This window comes from Amia ocellicauda, chromosome 10, assembly GCF_036373705.1.
Source record: "Amia ocellicauda isolate fAmiCal2 chromosome 10, fAmiCal2.hap1, whole genome shotgun sequence".
NCBI lineage: Eukaryota > Metazoa > Chordata > Actinopteri > Amiiformes > Amiidae > Amia > Amia ocellicauda.
In genome coordinates, this window is record NC_089859.1 from 21,859,333 (window position 1) to 21,878,890 (window position 19,558).

The 19,558-nt window shown below is 41.0% G+C and overlaps 1 protein-coding gene across 1 annotated transcript in view; it reads right to left on the reverse strand.

Moving 5' to 3' along the window:
• LOC136760227 (thrombospondin type-1 domain-containing protein 7A) overlaps positions 1 to 19,558 on the reverse strand; it is a 108,921-nt gene that overhangs the window by 8,951 nt on the left and 80,412 nt on the right. The window contains exons 14-25 of the mRNA XM_066715530.1: positions 17,606 to 17,869; positions 14,590 to 14,768; positions 13,898 to 13,903; positions 13,505 to 13,638; positions 13,255 to 13,408; positions 12,177 to 12,318; positions 11,496 to 11,611; positions 10,601 to 10,718; positions 7,986 to 8,131; positions 6,988 to 7,162; positions 4,452 to 4,625; positions 3,891 to 3,986 (exon numbers count right to left, since the gene is read on the reverse strand). Coding sequence (XP_066571627.1) covers positions 3,891 to 3,986; positions 4,452 to 4,625; positions 6,988 to 7,162; positions 7,986 to 8,131; positions 10,601 to 10,718; positions 11,496 to 11,611; positions 12,177 to 12,318; positions 13,255 to 13,408; positions 13,505 to 13,638; positions 13,898 to 13,903; positions 14,590 to 14,768; positions 17,606 to 17,869 — 1,704 coding nt within the window. The remainder of the gene's footprint in view (positions 1 to 3,890; positions 3,987 to 4,451; positions 4,626 to 6,987; positions 7,163 to 7,985; positions 8,132 to 10,600; positions 10,719 to 11,495; positions 11,612 to 12,176; positions 12,319 to 13,254; positions 13,409 to 13,504; positions 13,639 to 13,897; positions 13,904 to 14,589; positions 14,769 to 17,605; positions 17,870 to 19,558) is intronic.

The following is a 19,558-nucleotide window of genomic DNA, read 5'->3' on the forward strand; positions in this document are numbered from 1 at the left end:
AATCCATCACCAACTAAACTCTATAATCATGCCTTTGTCGTGTTGTATTTATATTATCTATTGAGGCCACACCATTTAATTGAAAAAGAGCATCCATATAGGATTGTTTGTAAGGACTGTTAGTGAATTTGGGGACCAGAAATCCGCTTATCAGTCGATTGAAAACCGTGCATCTGATTGATTTTGTGTTTGCGAGCAATATTTAATTAATAACAAGCTAATTCAACCGAATCTATTTATTTATTTTCAAATCTAACAGATACAGCAATTCTGGCCTACACTTAAGAGATTATCTTTTAGTGTGTATGAGGATATATTTGATTGCCAATCCAGCGTACCATATAAAACCCACATAACCGAATAAGAGGGTGTGTTATTGGAAATTATTGCCACTTAGACTGCAAATTCATGCTTTTGCTACAAAGGACTGCACAGTATCGGATGCCCGACTCATAGGGAACAACTAATTCAGAGATTAATCAATATTTAATGCCAGACACGACAAAACTGTTAGGATGAGAATCAAATCAGCTGACCCACTTTGCCTAAAACTATCACTCTGCTGTCAGAGTAATTTGTTTTGGTGTTCATCGTGGTGGGGTTGCGTCTCTGTGCTTACTCAACCCAGAGCGTGTCGGTCTCAGGGTTTCTCTGTCTCTATCCCTCGTTCTCAATTGGGGAAATAGCAGATTAAGACAAGATACCAACACGACTAGTAGTAGTAGTAATAATAATTGGATTTAGCTAATTAATTACACTGTTATATCAATGTATAATTCATATTTAAATAGGTATAAAATAATGTGTAAATATATTCAGATGTAAGTAAAATGTTAGTCGAATACTAGAAGGCATATTACTGTGTTTTATATGATATTGATATAATATTTAGTTTAGTTTGGTCTAAAATATGCATTACCAGCCTGCAACGTTTATATGAAAACTTTACACATGTCAATTTAGCTGAATGTAAACAAGCTGACATGAAATCTACAGCTATTATTTTTGCGAATCCCTTTGACTATCCGGTGGTGAGACAGAGTGGACCGCTAATTACAACAGGTTTGTACTCTACTTAGTCTGGTCTGCTGTAGTTGGAAATGCTCGGTAAGATCCAGATTATAGGATCATATCTCCCGCAACACTTTTATTAAAAACTGGGAAGAACAAAACACTCCCCCCCACCAAAAACAAATATGATCACTGAGTGAGACCGAGAGATGATACACGAGAGAGCTCAGAGTGAGTGAGTCTTCTCGGATCGCTTTGTGTTGCCCACTGGTTCTCCGTGTCCAATGTGTGCCCTTTCTTCCTGCAAGCGCATCTCCGAATCCATTCAATTATTTCAAATCTTCACTCGCCCGAAGCAAAGATTGCCAATAGGTTTGTAGCTGTGTGCGTGTTTGGCTCTGTTTTCTTCTCGATTTGACCCCCAGTGCAAGCCACAACATTTGATGCTGATGCGGGAAAACAAATCGATCACATTGAATTTACATTTATATTTGAGCATAAAATTACAGCCCCGAGCAGGATATTGCTTTTCATTTAGAAGGTAAAATATGGGGACGGGGTTTTTTGATTCATTTTGCACCATTTGTGATGAATCCCAGAATTTGAACACACAATAGTATCTCCATTTAATAATTTCTACAAGTCTGACATTGTCTCAGTGAAGTTTCGATGCCCGACACGTTTTTATCAAAAGATGGCATATGTTGTTCTGTCAGACTAAGGGCTTTCAATACAACATATTTCACACACAGCGCTCGCTGGTAAGCAATCCAAGAGTTTTGTTATCCACGTCAGCATTGTATGGACATTGTTTTGTAAGTAAAACAGAGAGAAACATAAGCCGGCCGGAAAAATGCATGACACATTATTTCTTGAAATGTCTCCAGAAGGCAGGACTGGAAGCAATCTGTAGGCTATTGCATATGTCCATATTATCCAACAGGGATGGACAGGGACAGACGTAGCCTTCTCACACCCCATTTAACCATAGCTTTGCATTGCAGGAAGGACCATAAGACAAAAGGCTAGGAGTGCGTTGTTGCAAATTATCCTGAGATTCTGCCTTTAAAAGCTCAGAGCTGTATACTTCCTTATTGTAGTTGAAATGAAGTGGCTGTAAAATCACTATGACACCTTCTCTATTGAAGAGCAGTGACCCCAGTAATCACAATACATATGCAGAAAGAAATGCTCAAATGTTTCTGTGATTTTTCCCTCTTTCATGAAGATAAAAGACAAGCTTGACCGCCTTAGCAGATAAAGGCAACCTCAAGCTTACATACTGGTAAAAATTGACTCGTCCAGAGGGGGGTGGTTTTGGACAGCAATAAGTGTGATATGTTGGGGCATCTTTGGCCAGTTTTAATGCAAATGGTTTGTCAAGATGGTTGGGTATCATGAACTCCAGAAACATCTGCAGGACTGAAGGAGTGTGACATTGATAACTCAGCATTATTTGTCACTGCTGTTATTTGTGGATCACAGGGTCAATTGTAGGACCCTCTCAAAATATAGATCTCGTGGTGGCATCAGTCGTCAACATTGACACCAGGACATGGTGGAAAATGAAGATCTATGTGTGGAGGAAAGTGTGTACACAAAATACACTACCAACAAATCTATTCAGAAACACAACAGAGAGGCCCCAAACACTCACGTGTCCAGTTCAGAATTAATTTTGTATTTAATTGCATTTTATGATGTCACACTTCCAAATTGCATTGCTTTTCAGGGTGTTGATGCTCTCCTACTTTTAAGTATAAACTTTGAATGTCAAATACTCCCCGATATAAAAGACAATTACTGTTTAAGAGTAATTAGTCACGTCATTGGGACTGTGTGGAAGAAGAACACGATCACTAGTAAAGAAAAACAACAAAGTGGATTAGAAGGTGAGAATGTGACACCCTCCTGGATTAAATATCTAATTTCCTTATAGATGAATTCCAGTTTAAACAATATTCAAACAGCGGGAAAATGTGTAGAGAGCAATTTAGGTCTATAATGATGTGCATTGCCTTTCCCTAATTCTCTTTCTGCATCCAGGACCGGATTCTGATCACATTAACAATGAAGAATAATAGCTAAAGAAGATTGTGGCCTTGCTGTAAAAATAACGCTTATAAGGGACACAACACACACACACACACGTACATGCCCATACACACGAACACACACACTACCTTCAGCTGTTAATAAAAACAACAACCTTGTATTTGGTATTACAATACTATTAGCATTTCACCTAGTTAGTCTGGTCTTTAATTGACAATTCAATAACGAATTAGCTTATTAAGATTTATTAAACGTGTTTTTTGCAGTCAAAAACAGGAAATGGACTCATTACACAAAAATATACAAATAAAATGGCTGATAAATGTTGTCTCCCTATTGTAATGTTCCCCACATAGCTGCCCCATTAAGTTTTTGTGCACAGAGTGTAAACACTGTGGTTGAGGAAAGTGTTAATGAATTGGAAAATCATCCAGCGCTAAAAAACATATTAAAAACCAAAATAACAGCTGTTTGTGACTTTCCAGTGAGGTGAACTGCATAAAGATGTCCAAATAACATGTTACACGATTCTGGGCACGAGTGACTCCATACATTTTAAAATATTACTATACAGTGTTACAATGATAGACTCAAAAATAAATATGTTGCTTTTCAAGGTGCCAAGGTACTTTATATGTTAATAAACTACAACCACACAGGAATAACCCAGTGATGGAGAAAACAAAAATATTTCAGATTGATGTATCCAGTGGAAATGAAAATTCACAATCCGTTCTTCATACACAGAGGAATCTGAGATTTCAGATGATCACTTTAATCAATCAAGGCAATCAAACACTGACAGCACAGCTTGGCATAAATACCTGTGACGTTTAATCCGTCCGAACGCTGGCACCACACCAGGCGAGACGATCCTCTCCAGGCGCCAGTCATCCATTTATATTCATAGCACTCCCCCTCTGTGTAAAATACAAATAACACAAGCTTCAAATCAGGACAGGAATCCAATATGGGTTCTGAGACCCTCTGGACTGGGACAGCCCCACTGTCTTCAGCAGTACACACAATCTTTACAAATACACTTAATATCGGCATTCATAACATACATTAATCATATAGATGATTGTATTTGCTTAATTGTGAATATAATCACAGCTAGTCTTTCATACAACTCTGTGGCAGCTGGCCTTTTCATTAGATGTTTCTTTCTTCTACTTGTAAACATAACCGCTGTGAAGTACATGTGTGTATTTGGTTATTAACATGTTATGTTATTAACATAATGTAACCAATATATTAACATGTATTCATGAGTCAATCCAGCTCCAAGTTATGGTCCTGACAATGGCTGTGCCCGTGGGCGAGTGTCCTGTCGGTCAATATTGAGTGTGAATGCGAGGTCAGCAGAGTAAAGCATCTCTCACCGGTGCACGGCCGGGACTCCCACACTTGCTCCGGACACTCCTGCTGGTTCTCCTGCTCTTGCTGGATGACAGCGCGGGACCGGACCTGCACGGACCCGAAGCCCAGGTCCTCTCCGTTGACGCAGGTGAGCTGGCAAGGACTCCAGGCCGTCCACTCCGTCAAATAGCAATCGCCTGTAAAATAAGACATTTTGAGTTAATAATTTCCATTCTGTTTACTCTATTCATCACGTGTTTTTGTGTATAGCCATGATAATGTGATCAGTGCACACTAGTGCTTAAGTAACAGCACGGAATAATTTCAATTTAGCGTAATTTGCATTTGATTAGAGATATTACAGCAGGCTTTGTTGTTAATAACGTCGAAGTGGCCCAGTTTAGGACACGTGGATTTCCTTCGCAGTTTGAGCCCCCCGCACGCAGCTACGACACAGACAGGGACAGGGGGGTCCGTAAACAGTTAACTGCGATTCTGCTTTTGACCGTGACGCAAAAAACTTTTCCATGGCGCTCAAATAAAGACACATTGTACAGGATAATCCGGTCCCATAGCCACAGAACATTAAAAATGTAAACCACCATTAATGGCCCTGACAAACGAGCACAGCAGACAATGTTAATGCGAGATGCACATTTCAGTTCTTTATAATTTATTAAGGAGCTAATGTGGTTAAGCAGGGCCTAGAAATTGAAAAGCGTTTTTTTTTTTTTCTCCAGTTGCTTAAAGTTCACTCGCCCCACGCTAGTGTCGCTGACTTTAGACATAAAGACCAAATTAATTTAATTAATTTAAAGCTTTTTCTATTATATATGTATAAGACATACCACAAAGAAAATCATAGATTAGAGAGAGGGGGATTCTCTTTCATTGGCACAGTATTGGCTGTGATTCAATTTATATCGACATTATTCCTTTTTCAGACATAGCTGACTATATATTTTGTTGACAGCAGTTACACACAGAGTATTTATTTTGTTGAGGAAAAATGACTAAAAAGGGATTTTACTTAATTTTACTCATGCATATTTTTATGTTGAAAAAATATTTTATCATTATAATTGTTTTGAATGTTCTACCTCAGATTTGTGAAATGATCCACTGTTTGGCAAGTGTTTGTCATGTTTTGACCATAAAAAATAGTTTAAAACCACAATTAACCATCTGGTTTCTTCAACTTTCACTCAGGAGCAAAAATCTGCCTTTAAACTTGAAAGAAATAATGATTTGACATTTATCGTGATAATTATCAATATCGACTGATATATATATTTTTTATCGTGATAACATTTTTGGGCATATCGTCCAGCCCTAACACAGACTTCAGACTGAATTAGGCAACAAGGAATTAAATCAGCTGACCATTCCTTAAAGACATAATACATAACTTTATAGAAAGTTCCCACAATTCAGTAGTTCCTATTGTTCAAGAGTTTCTTCAAATGATGGCTGATCTTCAGCTCCACACCTGAACACAATGGTTCGAAACCAGGTCACCCAACAGCTGAGCGCATCTCCTATTGGGAGAATGAGGGACGCTATGGATTTAAAATAGGTCATCTTTCTGCAGATGATGTTTAAAATGGTGCCCTTTAGCAGCATATTCTGTCACGGGAGCAGGTGGCTCAATGCTCTAAAGATGTCAAAGCTTCTAGTGTAACCTGAGACAAAATACAGGAGCTTAAAATAACCTGCATCACAAATCTACCCACCAACACTGACTCTTTTTTCCCTGAGAAATGCAGGCGCCTGCGCATTGTGTGTTTCGAAGAAGAAGTGAAGGACTGCTGTCATTGATCTATTAATGCTTTTAAAATGTTAAAGGTAATTTTTGCACTGTTTTATTTAGTCAGAAGCAGACGCCCATGCGCCCAGAATCGCTCACTGATGATTTTAGATCACTGCATTATTGTGCTGTCACTGTCGGCCGCCACAGACATCCCGAAACACATTTAATGACAAAACGTGATGTTGGATGTGTCAGTAGATGTCAGAGAACTGAAAAGTGAAATATGTCTTTCAAAGGGTATCTAAAAATAGGAGGCTATGATGTGTTTTTCACAACCAGCACAATGTTTTTTCTCTCTCTCTCAAAGGTTACGACCGGCAAGTGCAGTTTGTCACTTTGAAACGCTTAGTTTCGAAAGAACTTGAAATCAACACGATGCGATTGTTCAACATCGACTTTACTATCAGCCAAGTGAAAAAAACCTTCTATGCGGTTTATTGTGTAATATGTTTTTTAGAAAGATGTATAATAGATGCCCTGGAAAAACAAGTAGTGGATAAAATCATTAAGATATGATAATTTTGAGATTCACGTTACGTAACGCCATTAAAATCTAGCAGAGGGGAAAAAATTAAATGAAGATTAAACTCTTTCAATTAAATTTGAAAATATATATTTTACCATGGAGATGTTTATATTAGACAGATTACAACATGCTTCCGCATTAATGCAGGATATCTGAGGTAATACAGCTCGGTGAACTGCGCACACACAATGACAGACACATGACCGCACAGGTGAGTGTGTACCTGGGCAGGGCACCGTGCAGCTCTCCTCCAGCATGATCAGTTTGTCTCCATCCACAGATGGCTCCAGGTCCCCGCAGAGCTCCTCGTCCACCACGCTGCCCTGGTCCTTCGGCGACCCATCATACACGAAGCACGAGATGTTCCTGAACCGCAGCCCATCCCCGCACTGAGCATCCTGGGGGCACAAAGCAGGGCATCTGTGGCACGAGCCGGACTCGCAGGACCCGCAATCTGCTCTCCACAGATCAAAGCGTTTGGGCAGATGCAAAACATTTCGATTGATGGAAGTCCTAATAAATACATTTTCTTCCTCTCTGTATCTCTCTCTCTAACAAACAAATACTCAGAACAATTATCTAAGGAGAGGTTACCCAGTGCACAAGGATGGGTTGTGTGTCAACCCCCGATAGGCTCACTAGTCTTGTACTCCTTTAGCTGTAGCTCTATGAGTTTTTCTTTTGTGTGTGGTTAAATCAGAGGGACATTAACTTGAGTTTAATGCCTGAAGTGTTTCCCATAGGTGTTCACATACAGACTAAAACGTCCACAGGATCGGTGCTATGCCTGTCCTGTGCAAAGATTTGTTATAACACACAACCTGAAGATCCAATAAAATAAGTTATTATTCCAAACTCAGATGCAATGTAATACAGATCACCCTGGAAATCTCAAGGTCTAAACTCGGCATTGTCGCTGATCTGAGACACTCTGTGAACGAAATCTCATTTTTATAAACCAGGGTTTTGTTGTTTTTATTGTATTTTGAATAAAAACAGCCTGAGTATGTCTTTAAAAAAGATCTGAGAAAAATGAATTGAGACGAAGCACAACAAGCAGGCATTAGCTAATGGCAGCCAGCCTTTGTTCTTCAACCAGACAATTTAACTGCGGTGAAACATCACCCTAATGAGTTTGACATTCCCAGAATAAATGACAGCAGCGAAAGTCCTTGACAGAAGAAAGGGGCTCATTCTTGACGAGCTTCGGCCGTGACATACCTCTACTCGGCACTCGGACCACCAGCTATACTGCCATCTGTAGCAGGGCTTGACTGGACACGGCTTCCACTGCTCCATCTGTGAGGGACAGGGCCGGCCGTCCCCCTGGGAGCCCTGGATCACAGCCCGGGTTCTCCACATTTTCCCTGGAACAGAGGAGGTGTCAGTTACATGCGGCACTGAATAATTTGGCAATGGGGAAAAGTCAGGGTGAAATTATATTTAAACAACATTCTTCCAATGTGTTACAACTATCTATCTATCTATATCTCCATCTCTCTGTAAACAATCCTCTGCTCTTTCCACTCCTGACCTTCTGGAAACATCAGTACACTGCCTGGGTTTAATTGAAAACATTTGCTTTTTGAAATGTAATATTGTTTCAGATGATTTTCTTCTTATTCGTAATAAATTGAATCTGTGATCCATTTCCTTTGCTAATAATTTGGGTGTCTACAACCATTCCCAAAACTCAATTTCTTCTTCTTTTTATACTCAATTACATTTGAGAAGACCAGCGATGGATTTATAATAAAGAGAGCAGGATTCACTGCTTTTTGAAGTTCAGAGATGAGGGGTCATTACAACTGCATTATTAAAGAAAAAGGTAAGGGATATTTCCAATAAAGCAGAAATGGAAAAAGAAAATACACTCAGCAATGAATATCTGACATGGGAATTTAATTCCTAATGGAAATACGCAATGCCAGCCTTAATAACATGAGAAGTGTTAAAATAATCTTCAGGTCTCATTTCCATTTTTGTCTTGATACTGAAAGGAAACCAACTGGCCTGTTTAATTCAGTCTTTATCAATTATCATAGTACTCCACTATCACCCTTTCATACAATTCATAGCTGTTGCTTTGCGGTTTTACAGTTAACATTTCCACATTTAGGCCTACGGCAATATGTCTGCCCCCTGCCCAAATAAACTGGTTCAGCGTGTATAAACAAGTCTTAAATACTGTTCCCTACAGTCTGAAATGCTGTGGTGACATAAGTAAATACAAATATCTGATATTGCTAATTCTTGGATTTTCTTAATCTAGCTCCTTGAAATGTATGAACCAAACACAATCACATCTGTGCTGTCCATCTCCCCATTCCAGTCGATTCTCTCTCTTCCTGGCTTTGTACGCATCGAACAGAGTATCTCACGCCAAATGTACTCCCTCAGTGTAACGGATATTATTTGCTACATTTGGCTCATCGTATCCAACGGTAAACAAACCTCTTTTTTGATGTTGCACACAATCATATTCCTCCATTATCCCGGGAGAAACAGCCAGACTCACCAGCTGCCAATTTTCCTCGTAAGGAGGCAGTTTGATGCACAACCACCGAAGACAATTTCAAAGACATCAATCCCCCCCAGGCTAAATTCTGTTTAATTAGTGGACAGCGCTTCATCTGTGCCACTTATTTACGAGTTTAAAACTATACATCAGCTCTTGTCTCGTCTAATTCAGTCCAAATGAGTTTTCAGCCTCTCGGAGAAGTGTTCTCCACAGGCCGCCCAGCCGAGAAGAGGAGAACCTGAGAAAACAGCGGGCGGGGGAGTAGGGGAGATCGGGCCGAGCTGTCATTTACTTCACCTGGACATTAAGAGCGTTTTAATTAAATCGTTTTAATTATTTATTGAGGCAGGTAGACGAGGCAGGAATGTGCACCGGCTGTTTGGAGGGTTTGATTAAGATCTCTCCCCCTCTGCGCTCCTAATTGTTTCCTCCGGAGGATCCGCCTCATTTTCTCGCTCTTTCATTAGCGAGAATCAGCCGGAGGTAAGATTTTCCTGGAGCTGCCGGTAAGATGAGGAATACTGTACAGCGGGGAATCGCAGCGCCGTCCCCGGGCGCAACGAACAAATGTTCTCTTAAAACGATGCCTGTTTACATGTCCGCAAAGCAAACCCTTGATGGTTCAAGGACACCACGATAACTCGCCTCAGTTTCATATCTCTACGAGTGTGTTCGGTTCCAGGCAGGTCTCGGGTACGGGTCAGGCTTTAATTTGATACCCGAGCAGACTCCTAATGATGTCCACGATGCAAAGTAATAATATGGATCAACTGCTTTCTCTTAAACAATCCAGGATTGTTTTTAGACAGAGGTGCACAGCCTGTTAACTTAAGCCTTTACACTCTGCTCCATTGTCGGATGACCGGCGATCCAAGAAATAAACTGTATTTTTATAAAAACCACGAAGTATACAGACGCGGTTCACAACTGTTAGAAACGACGTCTCGCGTGTGTAGGGTCTTCTTAGCCCGAGCTCCTGAGTGTGCAGGACTAATTTGCATATGCTTTAGTTTTTTGACTTGGTCAGCCTTTTATTATTAACCCTTTATAAAAAAACTGTTTCTTTCATTTGATATAAGATAAGTGTATATGGCACAAACTATTAAGGAGCTACACACAAATAAATCAACAGGAAAATAACAGAAAAAATAGGCCGGAGTGTAAAGGGTTAAGGAGCTCAATAATATGAGAGATTCTGACCGATCAGAGCTTTAGATACAGAAACTGCCTGTTCTGCCTCTATGTGTCCTGCATTCACAGAACCACTAAGATATTTCCGATTGAAGCTGAAACGTTCTCATGGACGAAGGCTTACCGACCAGTCCGCAGGTCTGGGAGCACTCGGACCAGGACGACCAGTCGGACAGCTGGCAGTTCACGGGGCACTCGACGACGCAGGACGTGTTCATTTGCAGATTCTTCTCCAACTTGAGCTGCAAGAGAAGACCGTCAGTGTTTAACGTTCATCGGGCTGATTACATCACACAGGATCTCTTACCTCCAGAAATTGGCCCGGTGCCACCAACTGACCGGGCCTTCAGTCGCCTCTGTAAAACACTAGACGCCACTAATTTGATTTTTCAGATTCTCTCCTCTCAGATAAAACGGTTTGTCGATGGTTTCAGGTTCAGCAAACGCTCTGTATAGCTTTGCTACGAGCAGTTGTCTCTTCCTGCAAATGGGGTCATGGGTTAAATTATGATGGGAGCTGAATTATTGTCTCACCCTGAGGGTTGCAGATAATGAGGTTCCCAGTGTACAGCAGTGCATCTGACTCCAGCGAATGTCGTTGGAGCTAAAACCACTTTACACTGCCTTTTTCAGGTTTTAGAAACCTTTTTACTTACTGCAATTACAGAATACTTCAACCTTGACAAATAAACACTTAACATTAACACCAAGGACACACACAAGACATCCACATCTCAGATTCTTTGTATAAAAAAATACAGTGCTGAAAAAACCCATAATTAATAAATAAGACTCCGTGTCTCAGGATTGGGTTAGGTTAGGACTTGCTCTGTTAACCTGATCAAAAGCAGAACTAAGAGGAGGCACACAGGATGGACAATGCATGTGTTATTCCTGTGATACCCAGTCAGAATCCATCATAAGTGTCCAACTAGAATTACAAAGTGTTACGTTGATATTTTGTCCGACAGTCAAAATGACATGAAATGAAACGAAATCGCCCAGATGCCTGAATGCACCTCTTCGCAGTACTTGAGGTCCACAGACTTGCCGTCGCTCCGCACGCAGTCCAGCATCCTGGTCTTGTACCCATTTCCGCAGACAGCTTTCTCACTCAGCTGACAAGTGCTCCAATCTATGGGAAAAGTACAATTGTCAGGAAGTGGATATGAAATATAGTCCCAGGAAAAAGATGGAAAAAACACATGTTCCCAAGCCTACTGACCAGCTCTGTGGTCTATTTGATTCGCTCTTCATTTCAGAACGTTATAAGGGAGTCTTTACAGTAGATGTTTGTGGGGAATTGCATGATATATGTGATTCTCAGCAGCAGAAGACATTTATGGCATATTATAACAAAATAAGAATATGAAAATGATTTTGTAAAGCTATTGCAGGAGGCAGGAGGCAGAAGGCAAACCAAGGACCAAAAAAGAAACCCAACTCTAGCTGCTCTGAAGAAACAGTAGTGGCTCTGGGGAGATATAAAGCAAATGTAGTTCAGATTGTTCTCTGTACATTTAAAGCCATAAACATCCACTGTATGAACTCTATCGGACATAAAACATGCCTTTGGGAGAAGACAGTAGTACATTTGTACAGTGTCTGTAACAATAGACTCACAGAGACGGAGCAACCCTCGTAGTAGGTCCTACTCACGTCTCCTGCTCACTCAGCCCCGGACAAAAGCCCTCTGTTACCTGTGATATTGTACGTGTAGTGGAAGCAGTTCTTGTTCAGGGCGCAGGACTCGTTCTCTGTGGAGACGGGACAGTCCTTCCCCGCGCTGGCCAGTCGGATGGGGAAGGCGGATCTCTCTCGCGTGCTGTTCCCATTGCAGGGCTTTCGGAGAGAGGGATACAAGGAGAATAAAACACTGGCGATCGGGAAGAAAACATTTACATTTTCATTTACAATAAATTAACACACAAATCTGACTGCGTTTTGTCCATGGCCCCTCCTGTTGTCCCACGTGACTGGAAGTCCGTTAGCAGATATATGTTCATGACTGGGGGGTCAGGTGACATTCATCACTATTTTCATGAGATTTTATGTTGCTTTTAGGTTGTGTACAGCTTATTGGAATGCACACAGCTGTATAGATACAGTCAGATGTATCCTGGCACATGTCACATTATACAAAAAAACAGGATTTAAATGCCAAGAGAAACGAGAGTCAATTTTTTAGGATGATCTCATCTTCAGCTCTTGTTCTCCACCTGCTTTATTCCTGTACTGTGAGACTGAGAGGATGACAAAGCTTTTTGCAAATGAATTATATTAGTCTATCCACCCTCCAGCCATCGCTTGGACCAAGTGGCTTTCCGTCCCTGGTGGGAATTTGCTCAAACCCAGACTAATTAACTTCGTTACCAGCCGTGTGGGAGGACTGCCCTCGAGTCACACTGAGCGTCCCTCACCAGGGATTCGAACGGGACGCCTCCTTTTTCACAGGCCTTAATCTCGGTGCGCCATTCGATTGAGCTCATTCTTCACATATAAACCATCCTTTTCTCACTATGCAGTCCGTCGTCTGAATGATGCAGTTCGCTTCTCCGAGGGCACCCGTCTGAATCTGCGCTCGGCCTTAAATTGGTGCGATCACAACTCGGCAGTCCAGATCAGTATGCCTGAATCTGCGCTCGGCCTTAAATTGGTGAGAAAACAATTTGGCGGTCCAGAATATCTCGAGGATCAGCCTCTCTTTCAAACACATCATCCAGTGGGACTCTCGAACGGAGGTCCGGCTCCCGGTCTGGCGTGTTGCATGATTCTTACCAGCAAACACCGACTCCAGGACCCCCAGTCTGAGAGGACACAGTCTTCAGGACACGGCAGCTTGCTCTCTCTGGCGCCCAGGGGCATCTCCTCGGGGTCGCAGAGGTAATCCTCCACTGGCTCAGAGGGGCCATCGATAGTGTTCTGCATACACCTGAGCAGATTGTGACACAAAGAGGAATGATACCTGCATATATGAACACACACATATATATCTGAATAAAGTGGTCTAAGCTCTTGGAATTGTTACCTGACTTTTCTCGTTTGGACTCCCTCTCCACAGTTCTCCTTCAGATCCACGCCGCTCACTTTCCACACGCTCCAGGGTTCGGCGACCCACACATACTGACCGCAGTCACTGAGGCACGGCACCACCTCATACACCTACACAACAACACACACAGACCTGCACATGAGCCTTACAGAGAATCTGCTGGTCTCATTCCCACAGCAGGCAAGAACTCCAGCAGTGGAGAGGAGGGCTAAACTGTCAACATATTCTCGTGGGGCAAATATGTTTGTGTTGTTGTAGAATGTGTAGCAGAATGTGCTTTTCATATTTTGCATTTTACACCATAACCATTAATGTATTATCACACACGAAACTCAATTAAATGTAGCAAAATACATGCAGTGATCTTACCTGAGCCTGCAGAGATCCACAAAGCAGATTGATGCATCCCACGAAGTCAAGTGATAATAGCATAAAAAAATAACAAGAGATTACCACATATGTACATACTTTTGTTTAATAGGAGACTCTTTAAATCTGAGCATATCTTCGTTCCCGCGTAACTTTGCAAATGGAGGACGAGGGAATTTGTTCAATTATACTCCACCTTCATATTCTCTGCATTTAAACCCCGGCTTGAGAATCAGATAATCACTCAAAGCAGCTCACACTATGTTGTTCGTTTTATGTTTTGTTACGGTTTACGGTTGTTCATTAGTTACAGTCAGTCAAAGACTCATTGCTAATGTAGTAATTAACCCCAAAGCCTCATGCAATCACACACCTCCCATTAACTGTGTGTTCAGAAGCCATTATATTTAAAAAAAAGCAGGAGATCGGTTTAAAAAACGTCAGCAGGAAAGAGTTTGGCTGAAAGAGGCGACTTTAACGTGCTTCTCAGAGTCCAAACAGCTCGTCTTTTTCCTTCTGCTTCACAGTGACCATCACAAAGATGACCATTCAACTCATTCAAGATGAGAGCCAAGCAGTTTTTGTTAGGTTTTTTTAATATCTCTTTCAGGTTTTCAGACACAGTAAAAGCACAACACTTTGGTCACGGCATGAAGCCTTGCCACAAAGTTATTTTTAAAAGGGTGTCATACCTGGTTTACGTGGTCGAGTTTTGGGCAGGGCCGTCCCCCGTTGTACGGTTTCTCACGGAGCCATTTTGACCGGACCTTGACGCCACTCCCACACGACTTACTGCAGCGAGACCAGTTGGACCACTCGCTGAGTTTACAGTCCGAAGGGCAAGGGATGATGCAGGCCTCCTCAATGTAGCCTGAGCAGAAGACATCACAGAAAAAGCAGTATTTAGAGTCACCGAAGTATAAATACAGCAGTTTGGGTCTTTTTTTTATTCCAAATCATGGAGTAATCAGCTTTAAGCGGGAGACAACAAAAGCATGAGAGATGTTGATTCATATTTCAATTTTGCTCATCAGTAACAAACACAACAGAATGAAAATGAGACCTTTATATAGACCAACAGTAGACCTCAATGTCTTGCTCAGTGTTATATGTGTGTGTGCGCGTGTGTGTGTGTGTGCACTGCAGACCTGTGAATGAACCCTCCCCCCATTCGATCATGTGCTGATTCAGTCAATTTGCCGCCTCTGACGCCGCAGAGGTCAGGGCTTAAGGCTGCGACAATCCCCGTCTCCTCGTCACGTTAATAAAGCACAGTAGACCCCAGCCACCTCTCTCACACAAATGTTATTTCACTTCTTTATTAAAACAGACCTGCTTGTTGCACCTCGAAAAATAAACAAAAAATGGCAGTACCTGATTTTATCTGTATAAACATATATTTCTTTTTCTTTTATAGCTCACAGATGTTTAAGAAAAACCCTATAATCTTTACAGTAAGCTTTATAGCCACAGAAAGAGCTTTGTCATGGCAGGACCAATAGATGGATCTCATTTAATCGTTGCTTTAGGGAAAGCAATCTCACACTAATAAGGCTGGGCACAAATTAAAATAAACCATGTGGCTGTATTTGAGCGGGGTATAAAAAATACTCTGTGAACAGAAAAGGAAAATGTAAACTACACACAGTTTAGGCATTCTTGACCTGCTTTTTGTATCAAATCAATCGACATAAAACGTACAAATACAGGGATGCAAATGCCTTTTAAGCACGTTGTTCAGAAGTTTAACAGATTTGGTTCCCAACCAAGACCACTAAAGGGATCCTTTTTATAAAATAACATCACACTGCAGATATGACATTGTTTTCCCATCAGAGCACCATCAATAATACACGGGATTGAGGTACATTGTAATGCTTGTTAGATAAGGTATTTATTTCCACTGAGTCACTGAGTATATTGGGGAAGTGACCTCCTCTCACAAACATGAAATCTGTAGAGATGTGCTAAACAAAAACACAATTAAAATAAGACAACAAAGACTGAGGCATCACAGGACACACAGTGGAAGGGTATGTATCTTCAGGGAGTGTGTGAGAGAGGCCGCGAAATCCTTATGCTTTGGTGTCCGTTTATACATCACCGGATTTCACACCCGGTGTCAGTTGAATTTGAATGTAAGACGTCACTGTTTTCCCGCTGGAGTCGATGGGTGACGGGATCTGACTCTAGGGTCTCTCAAAAGACTGAGGACAATTTAAAGCGTGGTGTCGTAAGCCCCTGATTAGTGTTTACAGCGTCCTGTGACCCTTCGCTTGTATATCATCAGTGTACAGGCGATCCCATCTTCATTAATGAGGTTGAGCGGTTTAATCGAGCTGAAGCAGGGACGAATTGCACACAGACACAGCAGGGGCGTTGTGGGGCGCCACAGGGAATGGCTTTATACCACCGTGTCATTTTTCACAGTCAAATGGCATTAAAAGCCCCCCTCCTGCATTGTTGATGTTTACCTTCCTCTCTTGAAGCTCTTACCAGCAGTACACAACCGTAACACAAGCTACTTAAACTCCCCCGAGTAGAAATCTTCTGCTTTGTGCTCAATGCATGCAAGGACTACTGGCAATCTTTCACACACTTCCTGAGGGGATATATATATATGTTTGTATGGAAACATTGTACAGTGGGCTTTATGTTTCTCTATTTCCTTAAAAGGAAAATGGGGTGAATATCAGGTCACTATCAGGAAAGGGTAGCTATCCCTATCAAGAGCAATATATGAAACACAGCCCAGTCTAGGCTGCCCTCTTTAACCAAAGCATGAGTGAACCAAGTGCTAAAGGTGCATTTTTATGGACTTTTACTTCACTTCATAACCTGACAAAAGGAAAAGAAAAGGATAATAATATAAAAAAATACAATTGCTGATCTACACATCGGCCTCAGGCAGCATGTCAGTCAAAGCCCGATCTCCACCGTGCCGGAGAGATCAGAGAGGGGCGTAGTGACAGGCATTGCGCTCCAGTGATAAGAGCGCATCGTGCTGTATATCTTTGAACTTGAATCAGTGCATTTTACAAGTACCGAACTAGAGCTGTGTTTCCATTAAAGAATATAAAATGAAGACTCCCTTTGCTCAGTATTGCACTATATTCTCATCCCTTATGTTTCATAGCAGAAGGATATCCATGACATGAGATTTGTTTAAATTATTATTTTAATGAAATTACTGAGGGAATTTGCATAAATGTATCCAATTTATCCTTGTGGTATAATTATTGAGCAACATATAATAAACTGTTAGGTATGGCATAGTAAACAGGAGATTGTACAGTGCAGTAGATTTGATTGTGCAGGTGGTTGGGGTCTGCTTTGTCTGCTTTTGGGGGAAATTATTGCAAATTATGCAAATTAAGATCCATATGTTTTCCAATTCCTCTTCTTCTTCTTATAATAATCATAATTATAATCATTGAAAACAACAACACATACAAAAATAAATCAGGAAGGACTGTTATTGTTGGGGCTGTGTAAGAGTGCAGCTCCTTGAATACGTATGCTTGTATATATATGTATGTCCGTACGGGTGTGTGCGTATGCGTTTATATGTGTCGGATGTCAAGACAATAAAAGGAACATGGACTTACATAATTTCTTAAGAGACCAGGAAAGCAGTGCATGAGAGGTTGAATTCAGCACTGACTTACTCACAGGCTGACTCAAGAGGATTAAAAATGTATGGCTTACCGTGGCTGTTACAGCGAGATGTCTCCACCAGCCGGCTGTTCTGGTCGTAGCAGACCATGGCCTGGTAGCGGTACCCCTGGCCACACTCCTTAATGTCCCCCTGGACTCTCATTCCCAAGATCCCCTCCACCTTCCCCTCTGGCAGGATGCAGTCGGACCAGTTCCCCACAGGCTGGGCATTGTACTTGTCACAGGGGCAGTACTGGGTCTCACTCAGGGGGTATATTTGGGTGTTTTTGCACTTGTCCCTCTTCTTGCTTTTCCCTGCAATGTAGAGAAGTAGAACGTTGCGTTTACTCTTATAATAGGAGCTACTGGTGTGTCGAAGGTGGGATGTGAACAGTAGTGCTCTAGACTTCAAGGCACACGCACGACTTCTACACCAAAAGACTAGACTGAGTTCTTGTTTCTTTATTTGATTAATTTGGTTTAGTTTACTTCCTGAAAGACACACTGCACACACCCTGTCCCAACCTCTCGAAAGGTATATTTGATGTCTTGGAATATCATTAGGTTCTTATGTAACATACAGATTCATTTAGATATTGATTAATGTGGACGGGCAAGAAACATTGTAATGATGTTGACTATACACCGATTATTCTTTGTTATTTTGTTGTTTTCTTGCCCCAGAAGATTTGCAGTGAAGACGAGGCTGTGTTGATGAACATTCCTCGTGTCATTAATTTTACAAATGGTTCTGAGTTAATTACAAGCACATGCAGTATAATGTACATCACATTAGTATTGCTCCAGCACCCACAAACACATGCAGTGCACCCTTGGAACTGGTCAGTTTAATAACCTTGCTGTCCACTGTCACTGAGACATTGTCAATAACTAAATGGAAAACTTTCTTTTGAGACCACTCAATGAAAACATAAGAAATGTATGCTTCAGAAAACAAAATAATCACTTGAAAGATAAAGGTAGTGTAAAGGACGCAAATGTGGTCGACTCCTACTCTACCCTCAGTAAAAATGTATATCAAAGCATGGCATGAACGTCATTGTGCACATGTGGCAAATTACAAGCATGTTGCCTCACTTTAAACAAATTATTAAAAAAGTATATATTTTGCTAGATCAATTTGCCATTCAACTAATCCGGCATTATAAAATGGACCTACTTAACCAAATGTCAGGTTACTGTTAATAGGGACCTCTGGGACAGTACTGCAGATATATTCCTGCATAAAACTGATTTCTTCCCAATCAATTTAAAATATTAATCATACACATTAAGCTCCATAAAACACTGAAATGTCAAGGAATGCACCAAAGTCCGGGGAGTTTTTAAATCATCCCCTTTACCTTCCAATCGAATTAAAACATTCACTGTCAGATTATTTTATGAGTCAGAATAGCATTTCATAATGGCCATATTAAAATAAGTTATTCTAGGGTTTGTTCCATAGGATTGTTAGATTGTTAGAGCCCACAAAATTCTCAATAATGAATCATACAATTCACGTTCGTCAGATACGTTTGTGCGAGGTGCTTACAAGTTTACCAGGATATCTTCCAGCTACAGCACTTTTTATTTTATTCTTCACAATGAATAATACAACAAATGATTAACTAAAGTATCTGAGAAAACATAAAAATAGCCATGTGTTAACAAAGACCGCATACAAGATGGCATAAATAACCCAAATGGCTTTCAAGTGATGCGATACCATCAGAGCACATAATTAAATTGAATGTAAATTGTGTTTTATGTGTTTCTGTATCGATTTCTAATACATTCTTCATGGATGAACTTCAGAGAGAGAGAGAGAGAGAGAAAGAATGACAAGTTTATCTTAATTTAAGAAAATAATTTTGCGTAATTGTACTAGTAATACACAAGAAAAGTCATTTTGTTTTATCGCAGTATAATGTATTTATGACAGGGTTATTAGTCTCTGTGTTGCCAGTGAAATGCATTGTAAAACAGCTTCGTCCCAATTAC